Genomic DNA, 25199 nt, shown 5'->3' on the forward strand with positions numbered 1-25199 from the left:
CCAGTAGCCACCACTAGCCTCAGCCTAATGGGCAGGTGACTGGGGGATGGGCACTAATCCAGTACACTCCCCACCACAGAGCCAGCCGGTTCTGGGTGGGACCCAAATGGACCGGGCCTGGCAGAAAAGCTGGGGAGACGAGGTCAAGGGTCAAGTCATGGAAAGACGCCCAGAGGAAGCGAGGGGCTGCATCATGCCTGGCCAGCCCTCCCCACCCTGGCCTGGCGCCCTCACCTTGCTGTGTGCATAGACCACGGAGCCCAGCAGCTTCCAGGTGCCGCCCCGCCGGTCCATTCGGATCATGCGCAGGATCTGCAGGAAGCGCAGGCTCCGGAGCGCCGATGTGGCGAACACATTGCCCTGGGAACCAGCAGCCAGCACGGCGATGGACGCAATGAGCACCATGATGTCTGCGGGAGACAGCAGAGCTGGGGGGCGGGCCCTCTGCTGCAGAAGGGCGGCCCCCACCAGGGCTCTGGGAGGATGGACAGATGTGCACACACAAAGTGCCAGCATGGCCTGGTTCCACAGTCCACCCAGCCCAACCCTTCCCTAGGCACGGACGCCCGGCACCTCATTGCCCTGCACTCAGGCCTCATCAACCACAGGCTCTGACGCCAAGAGGGCAGGTGGGAAGAAACTTCCAGAAAGAGCTGGTCCTGCATTTGTGCCTGCCCACCTACCCCCACTGGGCCTCACCAATCACACAGAAGGGTTTCCGGGCAAACTTGAGCCGCCCTCTCCAGCCGCGGTACCGACAACAGCAACCCGCAGCCCAGATCCGCACGAAGTACTCCACACCGAACACCACGATGGTCACGATTTCCTGCGGGCAACGCTGCAGCTGAGCCACTACAGTGGGTGGGGGCTGTCCTGTGTAACTGGTGTGGGGCCCCCGTCCTGTGTAGCTGGCATGCGTGCAGGGCACCGAGTGCAGAGCTGATGGAAGGTCTTAGGTAACTGCCAAGTGGGGGGTGCTCCCAGGCCTTGGGCAGCTCCAGGACACAGAGCAGGGGGGAGGAGGACTCCCCAGAGGTGCATCTGGATGCAGGATCAGCTTCCCTGCAGCCCTGCCTCCCATCACCAACAGCAACACAGAAATTACCCCGCAGTTGCCATGGCACCCACCCCTACCCATCAAAGGAGTGCTGTGAGCTTCACAACCCCCACCCCACGCCCACATCTGCCAGGAAACACCCCACACTTCGAGGCGGAGGGGGCCACCCAAGCCCTCAGGCTCCAGTGAGAACGGAAGGTGGGAAAGGGCAAAGGGACAGTGGGGGCAGGGGCTGTCAGGTGCTGTGATGACATGGGGGGGCAGGCCGGGAACGGGGTGCTGGGGTGTTGTGGGAGGGGCCGGGGAGGCTGAGGAAGCTGCAGTATCACCAGCATCAGGAGGGGAGGCTGGGAGGAAGTGAAGGGCCACCGAGAAGGACAGTGGGTACCAGGAAGGTGGGGGTCCCTGCCAGTGGGGGACCTGGAGGGTCAGACCAAGGGGGTCAAGGACAGGCTGCCGTCCGCAGCCTCGATGCCATCAGGCCCCTTGTGCCATCCTGCGGGACCCACCAGGATGTAGAGCGCGCCCTCAGAGCTCTTCTCGTACTCCTTGATGGTGGAGAACACGGACAGCACAAGGCAGGAGAAGACCAGCAGGAACCTGGGGACCAAGCAGAGGGCAATCAGCCAGGCCGGGTGCTGGCCAGGCACAGGAAGGGACAGGGCAGAGCAAGGGACACCCGCCCCCCAGGACTGCATGGCAATGACCGACCTCATCTGCTCTCTAGGACACCCACCATGTGTCCCTTGTCTGTCTGCTCCCAAAGCTCTCAGAGCAAACAAGGGGCACTGCCTCCTGGGTCACCGGGCAAATGAGAACTAAGCAAATGCCACAGCCATCCCCAAACAAGGCACCCCGGGCATGGTCCCCCATCCCTGTCCACAACTGTCCTTGCCAGGCTCACAGGCAAACACTTCCCGTCCCTAGTTCACACTGGCTTCACCCATGCCATCCAGCATCCTTGACCACCAGAACACGCCTGCAGGCAGTGTTGAGAGGGGGCACAGAGAACTGGTCAATTTCCAGAACCAGGAACTGCTGGGCAGCAGGCGTCCAGCCAAAGGGGACAGGGTAGGGCTGGGATTCCAGGGAGCAGAGCCCCTGAGGGCTGCTGATGGGGGTCTAGGGCTCCTGAGGTACTCTCCCACTTTATCACCACCTGGGAAAACCCAGGCACCCAGCTCCACCTTCCCTGGGCGTTGAGATCACTGGCTTCCTTGGTGGCAGAGGTGGGGTGGGGAATGAGACCCTCAGAGCCAATGCCACATGGTCCAAACTCAGCCTGGCCATGGCAACAGTGACGTGGGCCAGGCCTGCCCAGTCTGGCCAGAATCACCGAGGGGGTGCTCAGCGCCAAGGCCTACTGAGCCTCAGCCAGATCCAGGGGCAGCTCTGGTGGTCCTGCCCATGTGCCTGGAAGAGGCCTGGCAACAAGGCCCAGAGAGGCACAGGCCAGCCCCCTCACAGGGCTGACCCAGCCCTTCCTCGGAGCATGGCCCCCTGAAGACAGCTCCATCATTGCCCCTGGCTCCATCCGTGTCCCTGGCTCCATCATCAACCCCGGCTCTATCTGAAGGCCGCTGGCACAGACAAAAGGCACGCGGGGAAACGGCCACATTTCAAAACCGCAATTAATTTCCTTTGCTCATTAGCCAATTTATTCAATTAACTGAGCCCAGGGACAAAAATGTCCCGATGTCTCATGTGCCTTATAGCCATAAATCTCTTCCCACAGTATCCTCCCCTCAACTCTGCTGGTGAGAAGGAGCCCACATGCCCAGAGAGGGTCTGCCAGGGTTGGAGGAGATCCCAGGGCAGTGGGTCACGATGCCAAGGCCTGAGTGGTGGGAGAGACCGAGAGGGTAGCCCACCTCAGAAGGGTCGCCGGGACCCAGCTCAGCTCAGTACCGGGACTCGGGAGATGGGGGGACACACAACCTGGCAGGCTTCCCTGGGGAGGTGTCCATCACACTGCAGGGTGAAGAGCTGGTGGGGCCAACAGAGAAGGGAAAGTGTTCCTGAGAAAGCGAGGAGTAAGTGGGGTGGCCCTGGAGCGGGTAAGGGGTGGACAGTGAGTCTGGGACCCAGCAGAGGGCGAGTTTGGCCAGACTGGAGATCAGGGTCCCCAGGCTGCCTGACGCCATCCTTGTCTGTCGGGGAGGCAGGGCCCAGGGCCACACCCACGAACGCCAGCTCCTTGTGCTGCATAAGAACACTCCTCTAGAGAACAAAGGAAAGGCCAGGACTCTGGGTGACCAGGCCCTCTCAGCCTGGCTTCCTCGAGGTGGCTCTGCCAGCATCTCAGAACATTCCAGAATGTCCCACTCTTCCTAGCAGACAGAGGTCAGGCTGTCAGGAGCCCCACCAGTAGCTCAGGAGACAAACCTGCAGCCCAAGTGGGAACCTCACAGCGTTCCTCCCCCCTCCCCCAGAAAGTGCCGGCCACACTCCCAGTTTTGTTTCTGATGTTTTGGGACAGATGGCCACAGATGGCACCACAAGGGGGTGCAGGGGAGGCTGCGGGATGGATGTTTGGAAAAAGACTGGCACGCCCACTCAGCAACAAGGAGGAAGCAGAGGAGGGCAGCAGACGCCCCCAGGGAGCAAGCACCCCTTACACTGTGCTGCCAGGTCCAGGTGGGGCCCCCACAGATCTAGAGGGACACCTCCAAAATGCAATGATGCCCCCGCAGTCCTTGGCCACTCACAGGCAGCTGGCTGATGAAAGTCACTTACTCCAGGCCTCTCCTGTCTGCAGGCACCTCAGTGACTGGTGGCCATCCCCACCCAGCACCCAGCTGCAGCCTGGCACCTGAGACTTCCATCGCCCATGCCCATCTAGAGACAGGGAGGTAGAGGTCCCATAAGCCCAGGAGGGGGCTCTGCCTCTGGCCTCCTGGTTTCAGACACTGCATCCTTGGTGACAAGGGGCACTTCGATGGGGCCTGGCCCCCCACTGGAGCTGGTGGGGGTGGGGGGCTAGCTCAGACGCAGGTGCCGCCCTCCCACAGGACAACATGGGTGACCACCCCTAGCCTGGCCATCACAAGGTGCCCACTGCAGTTATGCTGGGGCCCTGGGCACCGGGGTATCCTGGAGATGCTGGGGAATCTGAGCCAGGCAGGGCCTCTCTTGCCTTCATGACTTGGGTTCTGGCCTCCGGCAGACTCCTCGGAGCTGGCAGCTGTGTCTCAGAAGAACTCCTCTGCCCCGCTCCTCCTCAGGAGAGGAGTTGTAGAGGTGCAGGGCAGACACTGCCAACAACGCTGGGGCCCTGGAAGGTGAGCTATGTGCTGGGCACTGACCCCCCAGGCCCCAGAGTCTGCTTCCTCCCAGACAGACCAGTAAGCGGGTCCACCCCACCCCCCGCACACTGGGAGACCAGCCCCTCTGCTGCCAGGTTCAGCTTAATGCCCAGCACCATCCTGCACCTCTCCTTGCCACCTGACCAAGGCCCCAGGCTCTGGGGGAGGGGAGTCTTCACGCCCTCCAGCCCAGGAACTGTCCAGGCTGCAGGGAAAGAAAGGAGCGGTGGCAGGAGGTGTCCACAAAGGCAGTACGTGGTGGTTAATTATGATAATGAATTCAATGTCAGGATGCTTCCCTGGCAGCAGTTGCCATGGATACAAGCATCTCAAGCAGTTGGTCCCCAGCCCTAGACTCCAGGGGCTGTGATGGGGGTCAGGCAGGGGGGCGGGGCAGGCAGGCACAGCGGACCTTGCTCTCCTGGGCAGGGGGGCGGTGGGCCACCTGGAGAGTGAGAATCAGCCAAAACCACCACAGCCCAGGAGCACTGCCGGGCCTGCACCACGCAGGGCACCCAGTTCACCAGCAGCCGCGACAGGGGGTGGGGGGTGGGGCTGGCCCCAGCCCTGCAGGATCCAAAGCAGCAGGAGAGACTTCAGCCAGATGGCAGGAGGGACTTCCATGGCCTGAGCTCTGGGCAGAGATGGACCCCTCTTTTGAAATAGGTCCTGACTGCAGGGTTCTGATGATGGAGAGAAGGGGCAGCAGATGACGGGAGGGACTGAGGGTGCTGGAGGCTTGGGTGTCAGCCAGAGGAGCCCCCCAGCCAAGGCTGACAACACCCATTGAGGCAGGCAGCCCACAGCTGTGCCCGCAGGCCCTGGGTGCATGTGTGTGTGGTTTGCCTGCCCCTGCACTCTGGGGAGGGACAGCCCCCACTTCCGGAGGGAGACCCCACTGCCTCCGGCTCTTCCCTCCCGCCTCCTTCCCCCATCTGACTTCAGGGAATATTTCTCTTCTGGAAAAACATGACTAAGCCTCTGCCACCTCATCCCACGTCATTGTTGGGAGGGCACCAGGGTGGGGGCTGCGGTGCAGGAAGGGATGGCCCCCCCAAGGTTGTCCCCGCAACGCAGACTCCCCCCTCTCCAAAGACAGAGTCAAAAGGTAGCTGGGATTACTCGCCTCATTCTACATATTTAATGAGATAGGCGTACGTGCTCAGTCATGTCTGACCCTGTGTGACCCCATAGACTACAGCTTGCCAGGCTCCTCTGTCCATGGGATTCTCCAGGCAAGAATACTGGAGTGGGTTGCCATGCCCTCCTCCAGGGGATCCTCCTGACCCAGGGATCGAACCCACGTCTCTTACGTCTCCTGCACTGGCAAGCAGATTCTTTACCACAAGCGCCACCTGGGAAGCCCTTAATGAGATAAACCTCTCATAAGCAGGTGGCAGGGTTGGGAGGAAGCAGCAGGGTTGGGAGGAAAAATAGTCATGTTGCTATCTCCCATTTGCTCGCCCCCAGGCCCCAGGGCTGGGAGAGGGGAGTGGGAAGGGGTCACTGATATTGAGCCCCACTCCCAGGCTGGAATCCACAGCATGTCTGCTATGCTCCAGGCACTCAACAACTGACAGACAGGGAGGGTGTGCATCCATTTTACAGATAAGAGCACAGAGGGAGCACAGAGGCTGTGAAGCTGCTCACTGCAGTCATGGGGGCCAAGCCTGAGCTCCCCTTCCACTGGCGGGGTCCCCAGAATAACGTCCATTCTGATAAGACTGTGCCTCCCTGGGGGCCGGGTGACCCAGGAGCCAGGAGAGGCCGGGGGAGGGGGAGCCACCAGTGTGAGGTCCCCGGGGAACCCCCGATGCCTCATCCTTCAGGACTGCAGCCGGCGCCGCAGCCTGGAATCTAATTTCACTGCCTAATAAACTGCTCTGCCTCCAGGATCCGCTGCCACATCCAATCTCTGGGAGCGACAGGAAGCCTGGATTCCTGACAGCTTTCAAGGTGCAAAGCAGATTCAGGGAACCACTCGTCATCCTGCCAGGGTCGGAGGGAGCTGGAGGTTCCATGCAGACCTCGTCCCTGGAGCCCGGGCCACCAATGGGGCAGCGCCCGGCCCACTGCAGCCCAGCCAGGCCAACCAAGCCGGCTGCCAGGAGAACAGAAGGTACTTGGAGGCACCACCTGAGCCTAAGGCCATGGGGGTGAAGGAGGTGGGCACTGGGAACCTCGCAAACAACATGAGCTCAATCAGTGCCTTGGACCTGACAGGCCCCAACCCAGGAACCTCAGACCCTGGGAAGGTCCGGCTTCAGACTCAGCATTCAAGGCCTCTATAAATGACCTTGGCCTCCCTTGTCCTGGCCCCCCACCCCCTTCCCCTGCTCCCTGCTGGACCAGAGGTCACTCCACATCCACAGCAACCCCCACATCCAGCCCTCTCTCTCCCAACACCCAGGGCAGGAAGGCGACCCTTTATGCTCCCACTGGCCAGTACCTCGAATGGCCCTTGTCCTCCAAAGCCTCAGCCACAGGGTGAATCTGGTGAATGTCTGGTCCTACCCTTCCCAAGCATTGTCCCCTGACCATGCACCAGTCAGAAGCCCCAGGTTCCAAGGGACCCCCCAGTACCCTCAAAAGAACAGACATCTGTGATGAAGACCCAGGGGCTCCGGGAGCCACAGGAAGGGCTGTCCCCTGGGGCCAGGCCAGAGAGGAGGACCCCTGGAGCCCTGGCAGGAAACCCACTGGCTCAGCACCCACTGAGGCCACTTCCCCAGCCCCTCCCATCTCATCCCCAAGATGGCCGCTCCACACGGGACCACTCTCCACTAGTCACCTGTCCGCACCCAAATCCAGCACTGGTCAAAGGCTCACCTGAGTGCCCTCCTCCATCCCACGTCAAACAGGTCTTGGGATATTTTTGGTTCGTGTGTTTATTTTAGCCACACGGCATGCATGATCTTAGTTCCCTGCCCAGGGATTGAACCCGTGCCCCTTGCAGTGGAAGCTTGCAATCCTAACCACTGGACAGCCTTGGAATTTCCCCTCCATCCCCCATCAGAGTCCACCCACCGCCAGCCTGCATACATGGATGGGTCCCCTCGTCATCCCCACCCTCCTCAGACACAACAGTCCCCACCATCAGGGGTCCTCCCTGCCAAGATCCCATCTCAGGCCTGCTCCACCAGACTCTTCCTCCAATGTGTCCTGACTGCAACTCACCTCTCTATTCCCCATTCCCACCACCCGACACCCTACCAAGACACTTGGAGGAGCTCCCATCTCCTCCTGCCAGCTCCCCTGCTCCAGGGCCTTTGCGCGCTCTCCTCCACAGCCTGGCACTCTCTGCTGCATGCCCAGTGCGGGGCTACCCCCCTCCTCATGCCCAGGTGCCGTGCTCAGCATCACCTTCTGCAAGAGGCCCCCACCCCCTCCAGTTTCTCTCCTGGGGCCCCCAATCATCCTGGTGCTGGCTTCTCCTCACCTGCTCTGCTCATCCGTCCCCTCAGTGTGCAGCCAGAACCTGCACGTGGGGTGGGCCCACATCCTGACAAAGGGCAAGGTCAGCTCCAGCCCATAGCCTCCATCAGACAAGGCTCGATAGTGCAGACCCGCCAGACAGTTTGGGAGCAAGAGGCAAGAAGGGGCCACGGACAGAAGCCCAAGGGACCCAGAGGCTTCTGAAGGCAGAGGGTGGGGGTCTTGGGACCAGGAGAGTACGGCACACCCCAGGGAGCCTGGCCACACATGAATTCACAGACGGCAAATGTACTCATTAAAAACACAGGAAATGTTTGCATGTGTCCACACAGAGCCATGAACTCAAGTGTTCACAGCAGCTCCAGACACCCCAAACTGAGGGGGATAGCCCACAGGTCATCAGCAGATGCACAGTCGGCAACTGGCCCCTCTTCAGTGGAACATGCTCGGCCTTTAAGGGGAGCAAAGCACTGACCCAGGTCACAACCTGAATGAACCTTAACACATGATGCTCAGTGAAGGAAGCCAGATGCGAAAGTCACACAGTATGTGATCCGCTCCCATGAAACGTCCAGAACAGGAGCTACGGCCCCAGGGGCTGGAGGTGGGGAGACAGACTGGATGGGCTTGGGTGTCTTAGAGGGGCACAAACATGTCCCAAACCAGAGACAGCTGGTGGCTGCCCCTCACTGTGAACCCAAAAAATGCCCCCAATTGGCCACTTTGGAATGACTAATTGTACATTCTGTGAGTTTCACCTCATTACAGAAGAGAGACGGGCAGGTTGTCAGGCTCTGAAGAAGCAGGTGAAGCCCCATCCACATGCTTGCGCCCGGGCTAGCCTTCTCACCTGGGCCTCAGCTTCCCTCTGAGAAAGTCTCAGACAGCCCACCCCTCCCCACACCCTGCTTCCCACACCCCTGCCAGCAGGGAACCTGACCCATTCTTAGAGGAAAGACACTGCTCTGAGGCCTCTGGGGGAAAGAAGGGCCCCAGCCTCCCCTAGAGAAGCCTCAGCACCCACTCGTAGGGAGCAGGCAGCCACTAGCTGGTTGATTTCGTCAGTCATGGGAGAGGGTTCCCCTCCAGGTGTGTTTTCTTCCATGGTCTTCACTGAGTTCTGTCCTCATAAGGCCTGGACTCCCCCAGCCCTGGCTCACTCCGGGGGCCCCGTCTGGAGGTGTGTCCCTCAGGCCTGCCACACACTCCCCCAACACAGGCACCTTTGGGGAACTGCCCTGATCAGGTGGTCAGCATGGCTGACTCTGGCCCCTACAGGTCCCACAGCCCCCCCACGTGGAAGCCTGGGCAGGAGTGGGGTGGGGAGGGGTCCCCCAAAGGGACACTGCGGTGGACAGGCTGCTGGGCTCAGAACACAGGGCAGACACCAGCTTTCGGGGGACAGGGGCTCACCCAATGAGGGGATCAGTTTGGACTACACCCCTGGTATCCAATATCCCCTTTGTGAGCACAGGAGCCACTCGGGGCTCAGGGCACCCCAACCACTGTTCTCCTGACTCAGGATCTCTCACAGAGTCACCCCCTGCCCACTGTCCCCAGGTTGACAGGACAGCCAGGCTTGCTCAACCAGACTCTTCCTGAAGACCCTCCAAGCAGCTCTTGGGCTGGTCCCCCTGCCACACTCCCATGGCTCCCAGCTAACTGGTCCTTTACAGACACCCCCAGCCTTCATGCCTCCAGCAATGGAGGACTCACCCTCGAGCAGGACCTCATTTTAACAAGCCCCCTCCTGGGCCAGCCCTGGTCCTGACCCCAGGGCCCCTCCCCAGGCCAGCACCCAGAGCCACCAAGGGCACGGGGTAAGGGATCAGGGACAGGGCCACACTTTCCCCTGCTCCAGAGAGACAGGGAGCCTTGATGACAAAGTCCACCATTTGCCCAACTGAGGCTTGTCTGACTCCATGGGTAAATCCCCACTGCGCACGGTCAGCGTGGAAGAAGGTGACAGAGTCTGAATCTGATCTCCTTTGAGAAACACAGATGCTCAGAAACAGATCAGGAATGACAAACGCGCCTCCTCGGGTTTTCTGCATCTTCTCTGTCTCCTACAGCGGACGTGTGCAGTGTTCAGAATCAGAAAGGATAATACACCATAACCAAGTGTTTCTCTAAGAGGCTGCCGGCCCCCTCTCTCAGACCACGCGGTGCTGTCTGCCCACTGCATGGCCTGAAACACTGGGTTTCCATTCAGACGATATTAATTCAGCTCTCAGCTAATTAAACTGCAGATTGGAGAGAACCATCTTGGAGAACGTTAACCAAAGAGGAAAGAGCCCTCTAAGCACAAACAGTTGAATCTGGAGACAGAAGCAAGTGGTCCAGACAAAGGGTGGCCATGCATCTGCCCCAGGAGCCCCTTCCCTGCGCCAGCCACTCGTGGACAAAGCCCCGCTCTCCATGGTCCTGCATGGAGTTCACAGGGAGAAATGGCCAAGGGCTCCTGATCAGGACCACGGCCAGCGCCCTGCCCGGTCCTCCAGTCACATAGGACCCAGCCTCCCATCCCGACCCCAACCACCCCCCACCAGAGGCTGAGCTCTAAACGCTCCCACTTCTTGTTCCTCCGGCGAAAGTCAGAAGCCTGCATCAGATCCTGCCCTCCTGCTGGAGGGCCGTCCCAGTACTGCCACTACATCCTATATCAAGGCTCCGTCTCCCCCGCGGATATGGCCCAGCAGGACTGGCAGTCCCTCAGGGCCCTGCTTGCAGAAACAGAAACAGATCAGCAGGTGCTTGCCCAGGCTCCCCCCACTTCTGCACCCCCCATGACCCCACTTCCTCCCCCAAAGCCTGGGATCCCAGGAGAAACTGGCCTTTTCTTCAGACAAACCCTTCAAGTACTTTTCCAAGCATTAAATGGAAAAGCAAACTCAACTAAGCTCTCTAGTTGGGTCAAGACTAAGGCTCCAAGGAGGGAAGAGGGGCCAGACAGGACCTACAGGAGGAAGGGGCCTGGGTAGGGGCCACATGCAGCAGACTGCCAGGAACAGCTTGGGAGCTGAGAACTGCCACCACCACGGATGGCCATGGGATCGCTTAGGACAGTTTCCAACAACTCCCCATAGGACTTTCTGGAACAAACATGTTTGGCACAGTTACAAAATTATTCCAGGTAATCAAAAAATATTAAAGAACTAATTGTATTCAAGACAGATAGTAGGCAGAGCCTAAGAACACTCAGATCTGAGTACATCCTGAGGGTGAAGGTCAGATTCAGGGATGGAACTTGGAATACACCCAGCCTCCCGTTTCAGCTGATTGAAGCCACCATGGCCTCTTCAAGGAGCTGCCAGGAAAGGCCTGCCCGTCTGGTGTCCCCTTCCTTTGGCCAGATGCTGGGCAGTGGGACCAAGACTCTGGGCAGCTGGTGACCAAGGGGAAGTGAGAGTCCCCTCACAGGCAGACCTTCCTCAGACCAGGGGTCTCACCATGTCCTTGGGCCTGCTAGAGAAGCCAAGGGCCCTGCCCATCACCTGCCTGGCTGAGTGCTGATGGCCCCGCTCACCAGTACGTGGCCTTGGATCTGTTCATGAGCCGGGCTCACCTGGGCTCGCACCCCAGTGTCATGACACCTGACAAAAGCCTTGTTCTCCCTCCAACTAGCACCATCCTGCCTGTTCCCAGGGGAACCCCTTTCCATGGCAGAACACACACTTCCCACACCCAGCCCTTCACAACCGGGAACTCTGGGGCCTGCCTCCCCCACAGGCTCTGACTGGGCTGCGGAGGAAGCCACCCAAACTCAGAGCAAATCGGGGGATGTGGACTGCGGCTCTGCAGCAACCCCTTAGGAGGATCAAGGGTCCCACAGCCGACCCATCCAGGGCCCTGGAGACCCACGTGTCCCCAGCCCAGCTTCCTCCTGCATGAATGGAAAGCTTGGTGCCGCCCAGCTTCAAACAACAGACTTCAGCCTCTAACTCCAGACCATTTGTGTGCAAAACAGCCTCCGGACCACCTGCCTCCAACTCTGACCAAGGCTGCCCTGATTCACGCGAGGAACAGACAGCCTTTAGAAATAGTCATCTCTCTGCCCCAGACCCCTCCCACACACACCCACGTCACCAAGAGAGGTCTCGGGGTTCACCGCCATCCCACCAACTCTCAGGGAAGTGAGAACAGTCACTGGCAATGGCAGCCCACAAAAGTGGAGGGAGGGGGGCAGCTTTGTCAAACCCTCCCCCACGTGGAAGGCAGAGTCCCCAGGGGACAATGTGGGACTGCAGGCCCCTCTTCTTTCCACCTCAGCTATCAGCAAACTGGCGCAGCCTTGCTGGCCGGTTGGACTGCAGCCGGGAGGGCACAGGTGAGGCCTGTTTCCCAGGGCTGCAGAGCTCTCAGAAAGCACAGCCGGGCACCTGGGGCAGTGCCATCTGGAGGCGGGCTCCTCCTGGTGGCCTGCATGGCGCTAAGTCACCATATAGCAGCTCATCGGTACATAGCCCACAGGGAAACCTGAAGTTTCCTTTATTGTTTGAGGTCCATGGCTACAACCTGTCCACCGTCGTGCTTTTCAAACCAAAACCGTATGGCTTCCTCGCTTGGAGGTACCAGGTGCTAGGACCACTTAGCGATGAAAGGAAGACCTCCCCCAGCACCTGGGCAGCAGCAGAACAAATGAGGTCCTTTTAGGGAATGGTCAGTCCCCCTGGACAAACTCACAGCGTCAGAATGGGCCCCAGGTCTAATCACGCAGCCACGTTCACAGCAGCCCCGAACCCCTGTCCAGACCAGCCCCTGGCCAATGGGACCGAGAACATGCCAGACTGGGCTAAGGGCTGGGCTGAGGGCAGACGGCCCAGGGTACTGTCCCAGACATGCCCGCCTCTATCTGCCTGGAATTCCTCCTGTGGAGCAACTCATGATGCAGCCAGGACCCCATGACCGTCACACACACCGGGCACTGTGTTGAGTGATTCACAGGAGACAAGCCCAGAACCGTGTCCCCACGTCATAGACACACACATGCAGGGCCCTGCTCCAGGAGCAGCTGTAGGGGCAGGATCCCCACCAGGCTCACCTGGAGACCCCATCCCCACCACCCACCCGCCTTCACCCACACATGTCCTCTGAACCATCACTGGTTATAAGCTCAAGCTGCGCCTAAGAGAGGCATGGGGATGACAAGGTGACATCTGGTACTAATGCATGTGCCCACCCAGGAAAGAGCCTGCGTTTATACTCAAGAATGTTTTCAGTGACCCAACTACCAGCTAACCCAGTAGCACAGTTTGTAGTAACGAGATATCGGACACAGACCAACGTCCCTTACATGCTTCACCCCTGGGAGGGCAGCAGCTTCCAGTGACCCCTGGCCCTGCCCCCTGCCCCCCTCCCCGTCCTCCTCACGCGCCTCGGCATGGAGGCTCAGCCCTCCCATGGTCTCCTCCACCTCCCCGGCCCTCAGCACCTCCCATGAAAGACCCAGAGTACCCTCGGTCCCCTGGACCCTGTTCCTTCTCTACTGGGTTCAGAACCCCGCTCCCAAGAGTAGGGGCAGCCTGGTGGGCTCACTAGGAGGGGACTCAGAAGGTCTTGTGAGCAACGGCCAGGAGCAGAAGCGGTCTCTGCTTAGCCAGAGCGCTGGGATTAACAGAGTCTGAGCATTCATTGACTGACTCAAACAAACAGGGTAAGACACCCCCTTAGACACTGCCTCCACCGCTGAACTCAGTCTATGCTCTCAGAAATGACCCGGTCCCTCTACAGACTCCAGAGTAAGGTGTTTTCAGGTGCGGTGCCCATTCAAGGGTCCCCCCCGCCCGCCCCGCAAGAATCTCCGCAAAGACAAGTTGTAAAGTTTGACTTGTACTGATTTCTAACAAAACAGAGGTCTTTCTTTGTTCTGATCTGTGAAACTGTCAAGAACAGAGCTTTCAACGGACTGTTATCTTGAAGACACAGACAGTCTGTGGGGCCTCACGGCCCAGTGTAATTAGACACCATGATTAAAAAACATTTCATGGTTGTGGGAGGGAAATCCTATAAGGAGGCCTGAGGTCTCCAGACAGGCAGCCAGAGACCATCAACCAAGCCCTGGTCTCCCTGGAAACCACAATCCTCCTACCTTCTCACCTTTGGGGAAATTTCCATAAGATTCTCCAACTCTCCAATCAATAGTCACTTCCTCCCCAGGACAGTGGGGGAGTCTGGGAGCTGGAAGGAGCTGAGGACATGGCCATTCAGACTCCAGCCTTCTCTCAAAGCAGAGCCCTGGTCACTTGCCCTGGGCCCACACTCACCCCCAAAGGCAGTTAGGGCGAGAAGAGAGCCGGCCCGTGGGGTCCAGCCTTGCCCACTAAGGACAGATGGGTGAGAAGGGGCAGCAGGCAGCCTGCATGTGACCAGATGTGGAGCCAACTGGGTTATCCAAGGCCATGCAGGGGATGAGTATATGGCCCCAAGGTCCCAGACCCCCATCCTGCTGCCCCCAGCCACAGGCCCAAACCGTCGCAGGCCACCGGAGGTCTAGCTGACGCTATCTGAGGATAGAGGGAGCTCGGTATACCAGCCCAAGAGAAGGCAACTCACAGCAGTGAGCTGGTCAGATAAGCCCCGGCCTCCAGGGGTCAGTCCCTGCCCTGCATCACCAGCATTTTCCATCTGCCTATTTTAAACACCATTTCATTGGCAACTCCTAGTGGCTTTCAGATGTTGGAAGTTAGCCAATCTGCACCCCAGCTCTGGGCAGAGACCCCTTCTGGTGTGAGTGGGGCAACTCCGGAATTCTACCCCTTGCCTCAGTCTCCCCACCAGTGAAAATGGGGCCACAAAATGAGAAAAGCCTGAGACCGGCAGACTGCAGGCCCGGAAGATGTGTGGTTCCCCTCTCCTCCTAACTCAGGCCTCAATCAGATCCCCCACAACACCAGCCTGCCCACCCAGGGGAAGGAGTCATGTGGGGAGGAGTCTGCCAGCCCAGGGACCACTCTCCCTCCAGCCAAAGCAGAGAAAGGGACCTCGGGGCTGGGAGAGGCGGCCCGCCCTCCACCTGGTCTGAGATCCCTCCATACTCAGGGAAGCCTCCTGCCTTCAGAAGTGTTTCCGGGGCCGCTCCCAGGCAGAGGCAGTGATGGCCATAGCTCTGGACCTACAGGCACGTTCACAGAGACGGCCCCTTCCACAAAGGGTGGGAAAGAGGGGGACGGGACCTGGCCTGATGCCCACCAAGCCGGGGGGGGCCACAAGGCGGCCGCCTCCTTCCCCTCCTCTGATGCCCAGAGGGTCTGGCAAACCCCTGCCATCCAGAAGCCAGGCTTCAGCGGCAAAAGGCAGAGGAAGGTGGCCTAAGAAGGTAGCGCTGCCCACCCCACCACAATTCTCCCTGCCCCCATGTCTCCCCCAGGCCCAGCTCAGGAGGGGCTTGAACTGGCTTAATTAATGAATCAACAAACCAAACTGAGGAGTGTCGGTCCATGTTGGCGGGGTGCAGGGGAGGCTGGCAGTGTGCACAGGGGAGGCCACACCCTCGGGGACCAGAATGAGGGCAGAAAAGGTCTCCTGAGACTGATGGCCTGGGCCCCAAGGATGGGTGGGGCTTAGGGACAGTGGCCAATTCCATGCTCGGGGACCGGGTGATGGTTGATGAACAAGAGAGAACAGAGATGTCACTGTTCAGGGAGTATCCCGGGACCAGCTGAGGGGAGGCCCCACACAGTTCATCTCTACAGCACCTTGGGGGCAGGGGCAGCTGGGCCCCTTTACTGCCCCAGAGCCCCCATGCGCTTCAGGCTCACTTGTCCTGACTTAGGGACACTTGAGAAGAAGGCAACAGAGACCCCACCCTGGGGCTGCCTGGCCCCTGGCCCCACACATTATCCCTACAGCTTTGGACGCAGGAAGCACAGACGGCTGACCACTTCAGGCTGGGCATGGAGGGGCCAATAGAGGGGCCCTGGGAAGCCCTGCCAGCTGGGACCTTAGTGCCAAAGCACAGAAAACCCTCCAGTAGCCCCACTGTAGGTCAAACAGGAGTGGGGGCACCATGGGCTGTGTCCATGGATCAGAGGTCACCTCAGGCCAGAACCTGCTGGCCAGAGCCGGCCCCCAGGACCCCCTTGAGTCCCAGCCCAGAAGGAGAGAAGACAGGGCTCTTCCAAGGGTGAGGAGCACACATGGGCACGTCTGCCCAGGGGGATTACCAGGGTGAAGCCACCCTCCCCAGGGTCGGCAGGGCTGATGCGGTGCCAGGGGAGCCTCTGAGGACAGTGTCCAGGAGGCCTCCAGGGCCGTGGTGACCCCCAGGTCACCCACGCCTCAGCAGCTGGGCACTTCCCTCCCAGGGTCTTCTCCCCCCTCCCACAGAGGGTCCATACAGAGCACACACTCACAGGGCACAGCACGCTCTTGGGGCACACAGCGCCTGTTCTAGGTGGGCCCTCAGTTGGTCAGAGATGGTTTCCCAGAATCCACCCCTCACTCCCATCCCAAAATGCCTCTTCTCACAAAATGGCCGAGTCCCGGCCCCAGGCTGGCTGGGATGGGAGAGAGCGCCTGCAGGCTCAGAAGCCATGCACGCCACCGGCATGGGTGCACACACACACACACACATACATAGGTACAAACGCCACACACATGCAAACACCCATGTGCACACGCTGGCCCCTGGCCACCAGTCCTGTCTCAGGAGCCAGGAGTTCCCTGAACACTGGGCCTGGGGACACCGGCAGCCCTTCCATGGCCAGGGTGGGTGGCCCCAGAATGGTGACACCCCTTCTCCTGGGGGTCCACTGTGCCAAGGAGGGGGTCCAGAGCCCAGAACGTGCACAGGGGCCTCAGGCATACACCTGCCCCTCCTGCTGCTGAGAGGGGTCAGGGCCACGCTGCGCGGAGTGAGAGTGGGGGTGCAGGACAGCTCAGGGGTGGGTGCAGGCGCCACGGGACAGGACAGCCAGCTAACTGCCCTGGGCCTAGGGCTGGGAAGGAGAGTAAGATTTGGACCCCTCCTCATTTCAGCAATCCAGGCGCTCAGCCTGGACGAAGAGCAGGCGGCTTGGGGGGGTGGGGAAGGGTAAGCCAGCCCCTCCCCCATTTCCCTTTCTTTGGGGGAACCCATCTAGAGGTGGCCCCCCAGGAGTCCAGATCCAATGGCAGGACGGGCAGCGGTGCGCTTCCTCCCAGGCCGGCCCTTTGTTCCGTACAGCGACCGTGGGGAGGGGCCTCTGGGGCTGAGGAGGGGAAGCTGGGGCGTTGCAAGGCTCCCCATCCTGCGGGGGAGGGGCTGATGCAACCCAACCAGGCCGCGGGAGGGCGGGCGGGGGAGGGGGACAGACGCCCCCGCCCGGACCTGAACGCCGGATCCCAGAACTCCTTTCAACCGTCTGTCTCCAAAACCGCTCTCCGACCTCCGTCCCCCGCTTGAACCAAGGGACCCCAGGCACACAGTGTGACCGACGCGGGCGCCCGGACACAGACGGAGGCCCTCGTCCCCTGCAGCTGCGCGCCCGCGGGCCACCAGCGGCCGATTGGCCCGGTGCCCCGCGACCCGCGCCCCCGCCCGGGTGGGCACTCACACGTAGGCGTGGTAGATGAACGCCCAGCCGCGCGGCCGCTCCAGCACGTTGTAGAGGAAATTTTGCAGCTTGCGGTAGAAAGCGTTGCGCTTGGGGGGCTTCCCGGCGCCCGCGCCACCCGCACGCGGCTTGCTCAGGATGCTGCCGCGCTTGGGGGCCTCGGAGCCGGCGATGAGCAGCGCGCCGTCCCGGGTGGAGTCGGGCGCGCCGGGGTCCAGCCCCACGAAGCCCACCTTGAGCTTCTTCTCCCCGCTCGGGCCAGGGTACACGCCGCCGTTACGCGACTTCTGCACCATGGTGCCGGGCGGCGCCCGGGCGGGCGCGGGCTCAGCGAGGGCGGCGCGCGGGGGGCGGCGCGGGCCCGAGCCCAGGTCCCCGGCCCGGGAGCCGCATGGCCGAGGCGGCGGCGGCGGCGGTGGCGGCGGTTCCGCGCTCCTGCCGGGCCCGGGCCGCGCGCGGGGACGTTGCGGCCACCTAGCTCCGCGCGTGCCTGGGCGCCTGGCCCGAGGCCGCGCCGGCTCCGCCCGCCGCCTCGCCCCGCCCCCCGTTAACTCCTGCGCGGCCGGGAAGGGAGGGGAGGGGAGGGGAGGAAGGGGGAAAGAGACGATGGAGGACCGGGCTGGGCCACTGAGCCTAGCCCTTCCCGCTCCTGCGGCCACGTGTGCCCTGACGAGGGAATCCGGACCCGTGGTGCCCTCTGGGTGGGCGGAACCAGGCAATCTACACCGCCTGACCAGAGCCCCCAGCTCTCCCTGGCCCCAGCTGAATTCTAACCAGCTGACCTGGACTGGACACCTTGGAGCCGGGGAGACAGGAGCTCTTGCCAGGCTCTCTGTTATAAAGCCCAGTCCCCGAGGACCTTGTGCTCCTGGCCTCTAGATGGACCAGGCATTCGGACGGTCGCTGTAGACCCCAGGCCCTTGGGTGAGCAGGGAAGCGTCTAGGACTTCCTTAGAGGTGGCCTGAACTGGGCCTTGGAGAGCAGATCCAGGAAGACACACAGCATGGGAAAGGCTGGGTTTGCAGAGACCTCCGGGCAGGAAAAGGGGCGTTGATGGTCAGGCAATTGAGGCCTGAGACACCCCTAGGGGCCTGGAAGTCCCCCCAAGGGGCCTGGGCTTTGTTCTGTAGACTCCAGAGGGGCCTGAAGCAGGAGCAGCAGTTGGAGAGCCAGCCCCAGGGCAAGACCTAGGCCTCAGGCCACTGGGGACATTGACACCACAATCCAGGACAAAGGAGGGCAGGCTTGGGACAGAGACAGCAGGGTGTCCCTTGGGAGGAGTGGGCAGAGTTGGCTTCCCCTAGCCATGGATGTCTCAGGGAGGGGGATGGTGTTGCTGGAAGACCAACAGGCTCACTCCTCAGCCCCCAAGGGTCCCCTGCACACTCAGTGCTGCCAGCTTCTCACCAGTCCCCCAGGAACCCGCTCTGCGATGTTGATGGCTGCAGGTGGCCCTCCTGACTACATTCAGACTTCTCCCACATTCACTGGGCAGTGTGGGATCCACTAAGTGAACAGCCTGTTTAATAGCTGGCGCCGTCCTCAGTAACTTGGGGCTCCTAAAACACAGGACCCCTGGGGCCAAGTCACCCGTGTTGTTTGCCCTTTGGGTTCCAAAACCAGTGGCCTGGTTTTGGGGTTTTTTTTTCACTTGGGCAGAAAACATAATGGACGGTGCAGGCACAGTGCTAAGTCATCTAGAATGTGGAAGAGGGGGACTGCAGCACATGCTATGCACACACCTGTGCACACAAGTGCATGCCAGGGGCCACATTCCTGACTGCCCCTGTGCCTGGTCACCGGCTCCGACTGCCAGCATTAGGTAGGTTCGCCCCCACTGAGCCCAGGATGAGGGAAGAGGAGGACCTGGATTACAAAAGGAAAGAAGGGACCATTGCATCATGCATGCACTGGGTCTTCTCACCTGGGGGACACTCACGCTCAGTCCTCAGAAACCAGACGAAGCACGTGTGACTCAAATCTGCATGCTCCATGAGGGCTGACCCAGCCCATCCTGTTGAGGGGTGGCCTCCCAGACCCCAGGGTTCCACCTGAGCTAGGCACAGTCCCTCCCTGGGGGTGCCCCTCCCTGGGGCTGGATGGGAGAGCAGAGTGGGCTCATGGTTGGGGGGCTCACAGAGGTGCACCTGTGCAGGTGCATCAAGACAGGAGCAAGCTGTGGGCTCTGCGTCCGAGACCCTGGGCAGGAACAGAGGCCGGAGGGGCCTAGCTGCCTTCACCACCTCATGGGGTGCTGAGAGGGAGCACCACTCTCCCAGCTGAAAGGGGACCAGGCTCAAGTGCAGGCCTGTGCTTGCTTGTCTACAATGGTGTTGGTACCAACAGCTTCACCACATCTCTCGGAGGTTCTGGAAGGTGAACCCTGTGTTGAGGTTTGAAAACCTCTGCTTCTGCTGTTCAGGGCTCCTTCCTGTAATCATTTGTGCTTTCAGTTTTGTGTCTTGCACAAGTAGACTGCATGCTGTCCAGTGCTCCCACCCCTGCCACCCAGACAAAACAGGTCATTGGAAACAGTCAGTTGGGGTGAATTTCATGCAGGCGACAAGAATTCCATTTATTTAAAAATAGATGGGAAAAGCTTTCAGGCTCAAGCCATCTTTGCCAAGACTGCACTGGCAGGATCCAGAGAAGAGAAGTGGAAAAATTCAGATGCACACGACGCCCAGCTCCAGTTTGGGGAGAAAGCTTTCTCCTGCACTCTTGAGCCAGGCGCTGTCCTTTCAGCACCACCTCAGAGCCTCCTGAGACCAACGCACACTTTTGCCCTCTCTCTTGGCTTCCTCCTCCCATCCCCTACATCACTGGTTACACTGAGCTGTCATATTCCCCTCGGGGAACTCAGCACACAGGGCTGTGACCCTGTTTCCTGGCCAGGCTCCCCTGCCTTTGGGTGCATCTCATCCACCATCGTGTCCCTCAGAGCCTGGCACATGTGAGGCCTGCACTGGGAGTGGAGACATCACAGCTATCAGTGGCAGAGGCTGTCTAGAAGCAGGTCTGGATCATCCCCCTTTGGGAACCTTCGTGGTGACCCTTCCCATGGCTCAGATCACGGCCTCAGCATTTCCCAGGAACCCACTTCTCCACTAGCCTGGGGGTGGTGACTTAACATCAGACAGTGGGGCCTGAAGGCATCAGAACATAGGGGAGCGAGTGGAGAGGAAACTGGGTTTCCCCTGGCTGTTCATCCTGGCCAAGGGCCATCAGCATTGAGGTCTTGCAGGCCTTCCCCAGGGGAGGTGGCTGCAGTACCCTGCTGTGGGAGCCTGTTTGGTTGAGCCCCATCTGTTGCTTTGTTGACACCCTGTGTTCACAAAAAATGCATGCCCCGAGGGTCCTTGCATTCAGCCCCTGTGTCCATGGCCAGTGGCCACACGGATGGGGGGTTAGACACTGGAAAGCAGAGTTTCCCACTTTACCACCACCCCTTTTCCTCTGGTAGAAAAGGAGCAGGTTCCCTCCCCAACCACAATGCCTTCAGAAAAGCAGATGGCTCCTCAGACCCAGAGGGAGAGCTCCACCAGGCCAAGAAGCAAGACTTAATTTGGGAAAACAAGAAGAGACAGGTTCTCAATCATACAACCTGGGCCTGAGATGCTGTTGTCTCAGCGCCTTGATCTGGGGCAACAGGAAGTGCCTGCCTAGATAGAATCCAGTCCCCCACCCCCACCCCCACCACTTGCAAGGAATTTTCCGTTATTCAGAGGAAGGGCTGTGTTATTTCTCCAGCTTATGGAAGGAACAGGGAAGTGAGGAAAAGATTCAAGACATGGAGGAATTGAATTTTTTAAAACATCTTACACACTAAAGTCAATATAAACTTAATTTATAGGTTCTTTTTAAAGGGTCAGATCTCTCAACAAGCTTCCCTAGCCCCTGGCAACCCAGCTAATTGCATGCAGGAGCTGACTTGCGTTCCTCAGCCACCAATAACACCTTGATGCCAGGAGTCCACAGTCACATGTGACAGTGGGAAAAGATCAGGCAACAGAGTTGGCCCTGGAAACGTACAGATGGGCAGAAATCAACATGGAGATTCTGGGAGGGGCTGGTAGGCTGTGCACTGTCATTGCCAGCCCATAACTTCCTTATGAGACATCCCACATTCCCCTTCTCACGCCTCCAGGCAAATGAGGAGTCTGTAACCCCCGTCCCCATTCAAGTTCATGTGTTCTTGTTTGAAGATGTGATTCAGGCCCCCTGGGTTCTCTGCGTGTCAATGCTCCCATGGCAAATCGATCCCCACTTTCCTCGCCATGGCCTTTACATCTGGGTGATCAACTCGCTCCCCACCCTCCCAGCTCCTCTCCCTGGGCACCCGATGCTCCAAGGATGCTCAAGCAGGTGAAGTGGGCTTCAGTATACTGTTCCCTCTGCCAGGAATGCTGTTCTCTCCATTAGCACCAGAAGGTCCCTGCTTGTGGGTCTCCCCTGAGGTGTGACCCCAGCCCCTACTCTCAGCTCACTCACAGTCACAATCAGAAACTGTGCTACTTATTAGCTCACCTCCTGTTCATCCCCCACCCACCCAGACAGGGAGCTCAAGAAGAGGGCAGTGCCACACTCACATCCCTGTGTGTGCACGCACACACATAAACACACACACAGCTCTGTGCACACACTCACATCCTCCCCCACACACACAGAGCCCCGCACACACACACAGCCCACTGCATACACACAGCCCAGTGCACACACTCACATCCTCCCACACACACTCACATCTTAGTGCACACACACAGACCACTGCACACACATCACGGCCTCTGGCCCCACCCATAGGAGGTGATGAATGAATGAACAGTCACTTTTCTCTAGAACTGGAGGTTGCTTGGAGCCTCCAGCCAGGATGCGCCCTTGATGACTGGCCTGGGGCTTGTGTGTCTGGGGGGTAGCCCAGTAGACCATGGATGGATATGCACTGGAGTGCAATGCCGTGGGACAGGCTCCCTACCAGCAGAGTGGTCAGCCGCCCTGCCCACACACAGGCGTCGGCATCTGGGTCCTGGCTGCCTGCCCACTGCCAGCCCTGGCTCGCTTGAGTGCCTGGCTTGATTGGCCAGATGTCCAGTAGGCTTTGGACAGAGCTGTCCAGCCTGGGGCAGGGCCTGTGGGCTGTCAGAGTCCCTGCCCACAGTCCCCTCACCCAGGACAAGGTCACCACACTCTAAGCCAGGGAGATGGGACAGAAAGGCTGGATTCCTGGACCAGCAAACAAGGACATACCTGCCTAGACAGAGCTGGAACCCTCAGCCCACACTGAGAGCTCTGGCGGAGTGGCCCTTGATGAATTACTCCATCAGAAATGCAGTCCACCCCATGCCACTGCCTCACGGGCTTCTCTCAACTGTGTGACCTTGGGCAGATCAAAGGATCTTTGCAGGGGTTCTCACTGATCAAGTGAAGAGCCATGGCTCCCACCTTACAAGGCTGCTGGGGATTCTGAACAGAGATGACCCTGTAAAGCATCACCCAGCACAGAGCAGCATCCAGGAAATAGCAGGGTGATGCATGGCAACCCCAGTCCTGCCTTAAAAGCACTCTCTTGGTTTCTTATAGACCCTCCTCTGTGGAGGGTCTCCCAGCTCAGATACACTGTTCCTGTCCCCTCCTGGTGTCCACCCACAGAGATAAGCTCCAGTTAGGCCAGTCACTCTTGCCTAGGGCAGGAGTTACTGGTATCTGGGTGGGGGGCAGAGGATAGGACAGGCTCCCCACCCCCACAACAGAGGACTCCCTCTCCCCTGATGTTACTAGCACTGAGGTTAAGACACCTTGATGTAGGGACTTCCTGGTGATCTGGTGGCTTGGAGTCCACCCTGCAATGCAGGGGACACGGGTTTGATCCCTGGTCCAGGAAGATCCCACATGCTACAGGGCAAATAAGCCTGAGAGCTGCAACTACCAAAGGCCATCCATGCTAGAACCAGTAGTCTGCAATAAGAGAAGCCACCACCATAAGCCCACGCACTACAAATTGAGAAAGCCTGTACGCAGCAATGAAGACCCAGCACAGCCAAAAATAAATAAATAATATATATTTTAAAAAGACACCATGATTTAGGTTAACAAGATTTTCTCTTAAGTTGCAAATATTTCTGGGAAGCTAGCCATTCACTCCTTAGTATGAAGTAGTGCCAACAAATGAATTCTCTCCCTAAAGCTCCTAATAATGCCTGAGCCAAGGAATGAGAATGCTCGTGGCAAAGAGGCAGGAGTCTGGGGTGTTGGGGAGGAGAGCTGCTCTCCCCTAGGAAGGGCTTTGGGCAGGGCAAGCATCTCTGGGGGGCACACTGGCCAAGTGGCCACTGAACAGTCATCATCGGAGTTCCACAAAGTAACCTTGGGTTTTCTACCTGATGACAGTCTCTACCTTCACACCATCACAGAGCATTGCAGTCTTTGCTTCTGTTTCACGGCTCTTGTCTGTAACTGGGCACAGTGCTGGACCTCTCTGCCCCTCAGTTTCCCAGCCTGTACATGGTGAGTAATCAGAGTAAACACACTACAAGATTGTTATGACCAAGCACAGAGTTAAGGTTTGCAAAACACTAGAACAATGCCTGGCATGAGTAAGCGTTATATAAGCTTTAAAGTAAAACTCAGTGAATCGATTCCAGGGCTGGCTCTGCAAACTAGCCTTTCCAATGTGTGCCACCTTCCGCAACACGGGGACGAGGACCCTGGGTGTTGGGAGTCACACTGGAAAGAATGTCATGAGAGGATCCAGGAGGCACAGAGCATCCCAGGAGCCCCACCCCCACCCCATCAGGGGCAGCCGCAGCCTTCCAAGAGAGCTGAGGTCTGCGGGAGCACCATCCAGCCCAGACCCCAGCCCTTCTGGTGCGTGGAGCACCCTTTCAGGTCTTGCCTACTCTGTGGAACAAGAGGTCTGCTCAGAGGACAGACATGGACAAGGAAATTCATGAACTCCAACACGGGATTCAGAAACATGGTCGTGCCCCCTCCCCACCCTCGTTCTGTCCTCCACTTCCCCATTTGGCTCAACTTTACTGCACCATCCTCCCACCTTCTAGGCAGCTGAGCCCTGGATCCCAGGACATCAACCAGCTAGACAGACCTAGCTTCAAACAGCAGCTGGCACCATTCTTGCCACCAGAGCCCTGGGTGGGCTCTCTGGCCCAGAGAGCTGGCCCTTCAGGCACTCACAGCTGGCACGAGCCCAGCCACAGCCCTATGCCCCCCAGAGTTGCCAGCATCCCTGATGAGATGGTTTTCAGAGGCTGGGGCCACTTTGCTAAGCCTCTTCATAGAGATAATCCAGAGACTGTGATCTGGTCTCTGCCCCGCTGACCCTTCCAGGCCCACCCACTCTGCCAGGGCAGACCCCAGACAGGCAGAGCCTGGATACTGTCACCTCCCCCAGCCCTGCCTCAGGCCCACTCTGCACACAGTCCAGGCCCAGATCTTGGTGTGAGCTGACTGGACCTCCATGCTGCCCGGGTTCCCAGCCACAAGCCCACATCTGAGTGGCCCCCCCGCCTTCCTCTACCTCCTCCCCAGCCAACTACCACAGAGAGACACCAGAAAGCAGCAGCTCCTCTGGACACTAAGCTCCATTCCTCCGTAACCCACCCAGACCCACCCCAGCAGAGTTGGGAGCAGCCAGCCCAGCCACTTGGCTGGTTTCTCCCTGCATGGCTGCAGGGCCGGGAAAACTGCCCAGCACTGCTGCCATTCAGCCACCCACGGCGTCCCCAGGAGCTCAGACCTGATTGCAGGCAGCCAGCCAGCAGTGCAGGTAGAGCCAACATAGCCTGTGTAGGTGTACACGCACATTCATGTACATATGTGTGCACACACATGCGTGCTCCCTCAAGCATGCA

General features: G+C 59.3%; 1 protein-coding gene across 1 annotated transcript in view; it reads right to left on the minus strand.

The window, feature by feature from the left end:
- The window catches only part of KCNQ2 (potassium voltage-gated channel subfamily Q member 2), a 48614-nt gene extending 30868 nt beyond the window's left edge, over positions 1–17746 (minus strand). The window contains exons 1-4 of the mRNA XM_088843923.1: positions 17331–17746; positions 1567–1657; positions 700–826; positions 235–410 (exon numbers count right to left, since the gene is read on the minus strand). Coding sequence (XP_088700049.1) covers positions 235–410; positions 700–826; positions 1567–1657; positions 17331–17626 — 690 coding nt within the window. The 5' untranslated portion in view covers positions 17627–17746. The remainder of the gene's footprint in view (positions 1–234; positions 411–699; positions 827–1566; positions 1658–17330) is intronic.
- Positions 17747–25199: the final 7453 nt, after the last annotated feature.

This window comes from Moschus berezovskii, chromosome 15 (genome assembly GCF_049115385.1).
Source record: "Moschus berezovskii isolate FMDL1 chromosome 15, NW_MosBer_1.0, whole genome shotgun sequence".
NCBI classification, from domain to species: domain Eukaryota; kingdom Metazoa; phylum Chordata; class Mammalia; order Artiodactyla; family Moschidae; genus Moschus; species Moschus berezovskii.